Source organism: Astatotilapia calliptera, chromosome 20, assembly GCF_964374335.1.
Source record: "Astatotilapia calliptera chromosome 20, fAstCal68.1, whole genome shotgun sequence".
Taxonomy (NCBI): domain Eukaryota; kingdom Metazoa; phylum Chordata; class Actinopteri; order Cichliformes; family Cichlidae; genus Astatotilapia; species Astatotilapia calliptera.
The window spans coordinates 19,702,241-19,712,407 of record NC_137441.1 but is presented as its reverse complement, the minus strand read 5'-3'; the positions used below and the strand labels follow the sequence as shown (position 1 = coordinate 19,712,407).

The following is a 10,167-nucleotide window of genomic DNA, read 5'->3' as shown; positions in this document are numbered from 1 at the left end:
ACAGAGTGTTGCATAAAGCATATTTCTTTCTTACGCACTTAAAATATATATATATATATATATAACCGGAAGTCCAACTATTTTTCTTCCGGGTATTACTAGCGGCAACTAAGAAGACAAGTTGATTAAGATATGTAACTAACAAGCAGATCTTATGTTTGTTTTTCAAAAAGTAGGAATAAATATATCACGTAGAATTTGCACTTTGGATGGGTAAGTTAAAAGTTTACAATGAAACTCACAGCCTTCAATTATCATCTTCTTGACTCTTGTAGACAGTCTGTGCTTTTTTTCTATTGTTGGTTACCCCTGCTTGTACTCCACTAGACATGCAGGGACCATCTGCTTACTCGACCGCATCTCTGCGCGTTGCTGGAAGGAGAGACTCTGGTGGGGATATAGCGGCTGACCCGAGCCTTGACACGAAACACTTTCGCGTTTGTCGTTTCATCATGGAGACAGGTAATCCAGGGGTGGTCTGTGTGTGAGTGTGAGAGAGGGTTCGAAGAGCAAGTTTTCAGGGCTATAAAGTAAACTTATCAAGTCTTACCTGCTAGGAATGACAAGTAAAGTCTTTGATTTTAAAAAAAAAGTATAATGAATTCAGATTAATGTATCAGCTGATTTACGTCATCAGTTGTATCAAAAGTTTAAAAAAAAAGTGAGTTGTTGTTCATTTTTATTAATTGGTTTCATGTGTTTGAGATCGCTGTTCTGTTGGAACACTCAGTTATTATCAAAGTTTTAGCTAGCCAGCTAGCCCTTAAGGTGTGCTGAAGTTGAAGAGTTTGGAGGTAGTCCTCCTTCTTCATAATGCTGCCTATTTTGTGCAATGTACCAGTACAACTCGTACCACCACAAACGGCCCCAGAGCATGATACTTCCACCACCATGCTTGGCAAGATGGTACAATGTTCTTAGGTTTGAAAGCTCCACCTTTACTCCTCAAAACGATCTCTTGTTATTTTGTCCAAAAAGCTAAATGCCTAAAGTCAAATGCCTAAAGAGGCAACCATGTGAGCAGCATTAAATTTCAGCTGAGCTTGAAAGTTTCATTGTTGGCTTGAGCCTAGTTGGTTCCTGGGTTATTTGCGAACATCGTAACCAATTTTGTCTCATTTGGGTTTTCCTCCAGACTTGGCGAAGTGGTGACATCTGAATAACGTGTACTTATGCACAATTGTCTGAACTGATTATACTGAAAGCACAGTTATTCATAAATGTCTCCAAGAGACATTCCCAACTTGTGTAAATGTACACTTCTGCGTCACACGTTGTAGTACTTTCCCTTTGTTCTGAATACATTCCAGTTATTGCTGTCAAAGAAATCCTTTTTATGCTGGTCAAGATTAACTACAAGTTATAGTCAATCATGATCACTAATGAGAAGTTAATAACCCTGTGTCAAGTTAAAAGACACACACTTTAAACATTTAAGTGAGTCCATCATGGTGGACCCTAGTAAATATCTTAACGTCTTCAGTTCTGCCACTTGAAGCTCCGCATCCCATCTTTCTTTCAGTCCCACCATCTCCAAACCTTACATCATAGCAGGTCTCACTAGCTTCTTGTAAATTTTACTCTTGCTCTTGTCTCAAATCCCCCCCCCCCCCCCCCCCATTCCCCTTGACACCTCCCCTCTTACCCACTTCATTGTGCTTAAGAGTGTTTTGAACATTAGAAACCCATGTTTAAATGCCTGAATTCAGCAATGCATGGTAAACATGTTCACAAAAAATGCTTTTGGTCTCTATAGTTAATCACTCCCCTCATTACAACTGTACAGAGGTGCTCATCTTGATTCTATTTTAAAATTTTATTGTTATATCTGTATGTATATTATATCTAATAAAGACTATGGTTTGCTAAGAATATACAGCACACCAAAAAACCATAATAATTTTTGTTTTCCTATTTTCTGTTTGAGCTCAGCGCTGCATCTTCCGGTCTAAATATAGCCAGTTCTGTCTCAAATAAACAACGAGGCAGCGGGCAAAGTGCTAACACTGTCTACGTTCATCTTTTGTATTTTGTCTAAGCCTGGAAAAAAAGAGGTTTCGTTATAGGACAATACTTTGTCTATGTACTTACTCAGTGAAAACATAGATTTTGACTAACCTTTGCTGCCCTACGATCTAGATCTAGATGGTTAAAGTATGCATTATTGTTTTTTGTTTTTTTTGTTTGTTTTTATTTATATCATGTTTTTTTTTTCTACCAAGTGGAAATGGGCATCTATAAAATTAGATAGATGGTGCCAGAAATTTAGAAAGACTAATCAGCCTTTTTCCTGAAATGGTCCTCACTTTCTGACACATGTGATCACACCCGTGATTAAGCAGCTCCCATTGACATTTAGTTTTTGACATAAGGCAAGTGATTGCTTATTTTGGTGTAATGATAAATTAAAGAACACATTTTATGCTCGTCTTTATTTTCTTTCAAATACATTGCTCCAGTGGTAGATGTTCATATCACCATAGTATCAAAGAATGAGCCAAAATAATTTTGCTCTACACTCTGTCTGATGACAGTGAGAGATATCGGAGTTCCCTATAATAGTCATCTCCCATTGCTCTGAAGCTTAAAGGGGGAAGACAGTCTGTTTCACACAGCGTATGAATGCTGTGCTGAGACCCAGTAAAATCTAAATAAGGACTATTTGAAATTTTAAATCATATAGAGCTTCTTTACGAGAATTCAAGAAAAAAAATATTGAGTTGGAAATGAGCAGGTTCTCTTTAAGAAAGTCAAGGTTTAAGGTTTTTGAAACATGTGTCCAGTATTATGTATTCTTTCCTGGTTTTTGATTTGTTGATTTAATGGGATTTCAAACAAATAGTAATGTGAACTGAAACTGCATTTCAGGATTACAGCGGGTGAAAATAGGTGTGAATCAGTCAGCTAAAGATGATAAAACATTAGTGTGCCCTTAAAGACCTACATCTTACCCCCTCCTCTGTTATTCAGGAGTGAAACTCTGCATGCGCTCGGTGCCCGTGGCTACAGCATGTGTGCTCTATCATCGTTTCTTTGAGAGGGTCAGTATCCATGCCTATGAACCCTACCTAGTGGCCATGAGCTGTGTGTACCTGGCTGGTAAAGTGGAGGAGCAGCACATCAGGACCCGTGATATCATCAATGTAAGCCACAGGTAATAATTTAAAAGGTGGAGTGTATAATCGACATTTTAACCTCACTGCTGAGAGAAAAACAATTTCTTGCTAACTGAGCCTCTTAGATATTTGACTTTGCTTGAGAACAAAAAGGTTGTGTTTTGTCTTTCTGAACTCTTTTTGTTATGAGAGGGACATTAAAAAGCCCCAAACATTTAATAAATCATTTTTAATGAGTAGTCTGCTTTTCTTGAATAAATGGTTTGGTCTGAAAAACATCACAAGAGTAAAAACAAAATAGCCTTGACCAGGAAGGCTTGTAAAGCCCAAGGTAATATTTTTAGATAAGACTCTGTCCCATCAACAAGTGCAAAACCAGAATATACTCAGTCTCCAGTCATAAACATACATTTAAATAAGACATAAAACAAAGTGCAAAAGTATGTTAATTTTCTGGGATCTGCACTTGGTACCCTGATTTTCTTAAAGTATGACTTTGGGCAGGCTCTAACCCACTCATGTGTGAGAAAATGCATGGAGAAAACACATTAACTTAAGAGTAGACATATTAAAAAGTGAAAAAAAAAACATCAACATGAATAATAATAAAAAGTATTTCTGTTAAAAATTAAGCCAAGTTAAAAGTTGCCAGTCCCACTCCTCCACATAGTGGCTTGTTCTGAAGCTTTTGATTGTTTCAATATTTGCATTCACTGAAATTTTCCCTGTGCCTTAAAAAAACCTGAACTCCACTCTGCACATGGAACATATGTATTATGTAGTTTGGCACTAATTTTTCTGAGGAAATATCATCTACACATACAGCACATATTGCTCTTAAACTGAAGTAGACAAGCATGCTATAAATGGACATCCTTTTTTAAAAAAAAAAAAAAAGCACAACCCTTCCAGGCTCTTGTCCCAGTGCTTTAAAAACATGTGGGCGGGCACCAGTTTAGCTCAGCTGGATGAGCAGGCAACTGTGAATCCTGTTTTATTTTACATTTCACATCACACTTTTATGGAAGTGGATACATTAAATAACAAATTCTTTACCAGGCAGTTTAACCATTCAGTTTTTGGAGCTGTCACCTTAAATGCTCTCCTCCACCCTTTCAGGTATTTCAACAGTGGCAGTACTCCTTTAGAATGTGACAAGGAGTTCTGGGACCTGAGGGACAGCGTGGTGCAGTGTGAGCTCCTCATCCTCCGACAGCTCAACTTCCAAGTCTCCTTCGAACACCCTCACAAGGTAGTTGTGAGCGCACGTGCACGGATCCCTGTTCCCTCCTTATTTGGTGCTAAACCTCCTTTTTGGTCTGTGTTACTGCCTGATTTTCTGATGCAAATGTGCTTGTGTTTATGATCTCTGTGATCTCTGGGACAAATAAGTGTTTTTTGTTGGCTTGAATGCTTTTAGTTTTACTTACATGACCCTTGCATTTAATAAAATAGTAAGTGTAGTAGTGCCTGATCTCTGAAGTTTAAATTTGTCTGCTGTCTTTCATCTTCAGTATTTGCTCCACTACCTGCTGTCTGTCAAGTCACTTGTGAACCGCCATGCTTGGTCTCGAACTCCTGTAGCTGAAACTTCCTGGGCGCTGCTTAGAGACTGTTACCATGGAGCCATGGTCATCTGCCACAGACCCCAACACATCGCCATAGCAATGCTGTACCTGGCTCTAAACAGCTATGGAGTGGAACTGCCTGCTGGGGAGAGAGAGTGGTGGCAGGTATGTGCTGAAAAGTGTTCCTATTCTCTCTGAAGAGAGAGGGCTAATCCAAAGTGCGTGTGTCCGTGCTCAAGTGAGAGAAAGAATCTGTGCACTGTAGGTGGATTTATTACTTCAAGAGGAAAATGTGACATCATCTTATAGGAAGTTAGAGGCTAGCAGGTGTTAGCTGATAAACCCAGAAGATGAAAGTTATTTCCTCCTTCATTTAGCTCTGAAATCAACACAGGAAATTCTGATGATGATGAACTGACATCTCTACTTTTCCATTAAGCTCCAGTTTAAACAGAACAGAAACCCTCCTTCACTTTCCTTCTGTTTTTCCCTCATTTTGAGATGATGATGTCGGATCAGAGTAGCTGCTCACATCGCACTTTCAATTTAGTGAGGGTAGAGGCGCAGGCATTTACACTGTGTATCACGAGTGTCAGTTTTATGCCTGGATGCCAACATGAAACTACAGGGAGGCAGATTAAATCTAATATAAATTTAATAATAGAGAAAATGAATTAAAAATTAGAAAACAAGCTAACAAATTACATCCAATGACAAGCTCAGCATTACGTCCAAGGTCACAGTTCGTCAAAACAACACAAGTTGGTATACCAGTTGCAGTGTCAGATTTTGAAAAAGGTTTTAGTCCCATTTGGTTGGTGCGATTTATCAACTGATGTGTCACCAATGAAAGCAACTGAAATGGCAGATATGTGACGGCAAATGTCAAAGAGTAAGAGATGGAAGCAAGTGGGATATCAGTCAAAGTGTTCCAGTGAAAGCAACTGAAATCTCAGGGAAGAATGTAAACTGTAAATGTGATTAAAGTTTCAGTTAACTTCTAAGCACTAAAGATACTTAAAGTATTTTAGTGTGCAAACCTCTGGTACTCATTTGTGTGTAGGAAGTGACAGCCGTTAAGTGTCCAGTGTCAACATGTTAGCAGCAACAAGAAACATTTAACTCGATGAATAAGGATGAGTAGCTGAAGTATGGCAATGAAAGCAAGTGAAATATCATGGCTGAAAATACTTGAAGTGACAGTCTGTATGTTTACAGTGACCATAGTTATAGATATCAGTTCAATTCCATTTTATTCGCATAATGCCAGATCACAACAACAGCTGTACTCTAAGGTAAAGACCCTACAATAATACAGAGAAAAGTGGAAAGGAAAAACTCCCTTTTAAGAGGAAGAAACCTCCAGTAGAACCAGGCTTAGAGAGAGGCAGCATCTGCCATGTGTCTTTAGTTAAAGCCTACTCTTCACTCTTGATGTGTTATTTGAAAGCAGCTGACTGATGAGCTCATATGCAGCCAGTAATGGTAACTGTGTGAAACCACCAACTGGTAAATGGTAAGTGGACAGGGTTCTTATAGAGCTCTTTTCTAATCGACCTGAGCACTCAAAGTGCTTTACACAACTTGCCACATTCACCCATCCACACAAGCACTTTTATCTATGCTTTTTCTATGTAAGTGCTTTATATCTAACATTCACACACATTCAGACTCTGATGGATACATCAGAGAGTAACTTAGGGGTTAGTATCTTGCCCAAGGATATTTGGCATGCAGACTGGAGCAGCCAGGGATCAAACCGCTAACCTTCCGATTAGCAAATGACCTTCTCTGCCTCCTGAGCTTCAGCCACCCCGACACTGCATTTAAAATGTCAGTTAAAGCATCTGTGTTCAGTTAATTGAAGCGTTAGTTTATGTGCTGAAGTTGATAGCAGTCGAAAAGTAAATAGATCTTTTATAGAGCTGCTGTAGCTTCAAAAATTAAGGAATAATCTGCAGTACCAAAGTGGTGTTTACTGCCTCATCCAGGTGGTCAGGGTTGTATGCTGATGTTGCGCCACAGCACTCTTTCACATCCAGAACAGTTTGAGCTTGACTGGAGAAGAAAACCTCACATCAGCCACTTTTTTTTTTTACATTGAAACCACAAGCCCCAGACAAAGTTACATGATGTCCTACTCCTCTATATCAGAGATCATTTTCTTCTTTTATTGAGTGGTATGGAATGCCTGAGAACATTTCCAAATTCTGAATTAATACGCCACAATTCACAGTTCATTTATTAAATGTATTTTTGTCTATATTCTATAAGTTTTTAACTTGAAAAATTAAAACCTTTTGAACTTTTGTGATTTATAATGACACAAATGGATAAATACTTATGTATAGCACATTCATAAATGTCTAAACTTCTGACTAAACTCTACTTTATATGTTTATAAGAAACTCGTGGATCGATCACAGTTCTTACAGCATGCTACACAAGTTAAAGATGGAAAAGCCTTCCTGGGCCTGTCAGCCAGCAGATTTCATTGTCTGACTGGCCCAGGTTGCATTTCCAGACATGTGAGAGGTTTGGCCGTTTTATAACATGCGGTCAGGATTCGCTGCCTGCATTCTTGGTAAGTGTTTACCAAGAAGCACAAAACCTTTGCATGTTGAGTTGTTTTTTTTTTTTTGTTTTTTTAAACTAAATGATAAACAACAACAATAATAATATCCAACTTTATTATTCAGACAAATTGTTAATATCTGGATATTTTCTTGAATTTTCACTTTCCATACATTTCACTCTAGCATAGTTATGCAGACACCAGAAGAACAAGAATACAAGTACTTTTTGTTTAAAAATTAATGACTTCACTATAATTTTCATAGTTTTCAAAGGCTCAGTTTGCTGAATGAAACCCTTGGTTTGAAACTCCTGTTGTATATTGGTCCACATGAGAGAGACTTGTTTACCTGTGGATAACTTTTTGTTCAGCATGTCCTCATTTCCTCAAGTGTCTGCAGGAGACAATAGCCATGTCAATGAAAAATCCAGCTGGTTGACACAAATTGGAATTATTCTTTGAAGGAGCCTGCAGGATGTGGAACGTGAGCTCCTGGCTTTAAGTGTGTGAGCTGCATTTAGATTTGTCTATAACAGCACTGTAAGGTGGAGAAACAGTATGTTTGACACTAACCTTGATAAAACTAAAATCATGGAGTGCCTATGCAAGATCTGTACTGTTTGTGCCACTGTGCACTTAAACCGAAGTAACATTAACCTGTCCAGATTAGATTTTTTTTTTTCTAAGTTGCAGTATTCAAATGGAAATGGGGCAAACCCAGTTTTTTTCTGTCTTTCTGCTTTGGTCCTCAAGGCAAGAGGACAAAAAAAATATGTTTTTTAAAAATGGTGTGTCGACCTTTTGATGTCTGCTGTTTATTGAGGTGTGTGTGTGTGTGTGTGTGTGTGTGTGTGTGTGTGTGTGTGTGTGTGTGTGTGTGTGTGTGTGTGTGTGTGTGTAGGTGCTGTGTGACGACGTGATGAAAGCAGATATCGACGCTGTGATCGCAGACCTTCTTCAGCTCTATGATATGGAGGCCAAGTGTATCTGATGTATCTGAACAACACACCTACAAGACCATCACGTCTCTGTTTTGCCACTTGACTGTGCAGTACAAAGCTGAATGTGTGTTATGGTGCACATTGTAGTGTAAAACTGTACTTATATAGTGCTCTGCTACAACTGAGCACTCAAAGTGCTTGTGTTCAGGTGTGTCTAAGGTAGAAGAGCACTTTGTGTCTTTGCCCCAGTTATTCTGTGAGTTAACAAAAACATGCCTGCACTACTGATTTCTTCCAGTGTGGGGAGACATTTCTTTCATTTCTGATCTGTTATTTGTCGGCCTTGCACTGCATAATACATCCTGAGCGCTTCAAAAACATGCTGACTCTCAGTACCACCGATCTCTTCATATTCCACACATCACACATTTTTACTACAAATGCTAGATGGTGACTACTCTTAGATCTTTCTGGACTAGGGTAGTACAGCACAGTTTTTTTGTTTGTTTGTTTTTTCTTTGAGATTATAGGCTTGATTAGTACCTTGCAGAATAAACCTGCATATTTTCAAGGACAATGGATGCTACATACTGGATACCATAAATATCTTGTATTTTTACGATGCATAGTATTCACATACAAATGCATTGGTTGGATGAAGTATTATAGAGGAATATCTGTAATTTCCATTAATCCATTCATTTTTATTAACTACTTGTTCAGTTCAGGGTCACAGGAGGCCTGGAGCCTATCCCAGCCACGATGCCTCTCGCTTAGGGCGAGAGGCATCGTGGCTAAACAACTTGCAAGTCTGTTTCAGGGCTAGCAAATTTTTACATATTCATGCATTTTCTCCATGTATAATAATGTTTACATATTATGATTAGAAACTATTTGTAATTTAAAGGGGGCTCATTCTGATAATAATACAAATATTTGGGACTCGTTTCCCCTATATTCTGTCAGAAATACATTGTGTTACAATGGCTTTCCACCAGGAAAGATGTTAAACCAGCAAGTGGAGTCGGGTATAGTGCTATAGAGCAACTAAAATGCTTATTGCAAAATGCACAGACATGAGCAAGCTGAGTAAGTGCAGCTCTGTAGACGGGGAGACGAGGGAGTATATTTCCCACTTCCAGCATGGCGAGAAAGTAACATGTCTATATACCAGGGGAGAGCTGACCTCATTCACTTACAGTATGATTATAAGACTGAGCCTACCTTAAGTTCATGGATGTCAAATGAATAGATAAAACAGTGTTAAGAGATTTTTAAATGGTTCTTTATTCCCAAGTTTTACTTATATTTTTTTCAAGCTCATTTATAGGAAATACTTTGAATGGAAAAGATGATGTTGAACTTTTAAAGTTTAATCATTTAAAGTTAACATTGTGTCACCCAAAAATGAAAATATGGTGTTGGAAATGAAAATAAGATCTTTTTAAGGAAACTATAAAAAGGAACTAAATTTGTAACCAATTTGTTTGGGACTGAGACAATAAAGGGAAATGCTGAGAAACAGACTAAGAAATTCTTGTGTTGTTTTTTGACAAAATAAACAAAAGGAAGATAATGATGTTACAGTGATGTCCATAACAGGTATATTATTCCCTTCTTAGTGCTTTTTGTGGTTACATAGCATGTTTCATTTAGTAAGATTCACATTAGCCACAACAATGCAGCTGCTATTTTCCCTGGAACATCACTACATTTTGCAGAGTCTGATGCGTTTTGTGACAAACCAACATAACATACAAAATAACATTTCAGCATAATCTAATATGGCATACATTGACAATAATTAAATTCATTTGATTAACTTCTACAATGATGAGAAACCTGGCAGAAGTATATTTTTTTTAAATCATGTTCCACTTATTTCTTGTAAGGGCATATGAAATTCCTTTAGTCAAATAATAATACTACTACTGAACTGGAAATGAGCAGAATAGGTCCAATTTAAG

General features: G+C 37.9%; 1 protein-coding gene across 1 annotated transcript; it reads left to right on the top strand.

Annotated features, from left to right (window-relative positions):
- The first annotated feature begins 59 nt into the window (after positions 1–59).
- Positions 60–9,726, top strand: ccnq (cyclin Q). The gene is made up of 6 exons (XM_026153303.2): positions 60–213; positions 328–462; positions 2,971–3,154; positions 4,236–4,368; positions 4,631–4,849; positions 8,161–9,726. Exons 1-6 carry the CDS (start codon positions 210–212, stop codon positions 8,248–8,250), a joined length of 765 nt encoding a protein of 254 aa, XP_026009088.1. The 5' UTR covers positions 60–209; the 3' UTR covers positions 8,251–9,726.
- The last annotated feature ends 441 nt before the right edge of the window (positions 9,727–10,167 follow it).

What these genes read in the sequence shown, in the direction of transcription:
- ccnq (XM_026153303.2), top strand. An exon ending in TCGTTTCATCATGGAGACAG is followed by an intron (nt 463 to 2,970) that starts GTAATCCAGGGG and finishes TCTGTTATTCAG; the next exon opens with GAGTGAAACTCTGCATGCGC. An exon ending in CCTTCGAACACCCTCACAAG is followed by an intron (nt 4,369 to 4,630) that starts GTAGTTGTGAGC and finishes TTTCATCTTCAG; the next exon opens with TATTTGCTCCACTACCTGCT.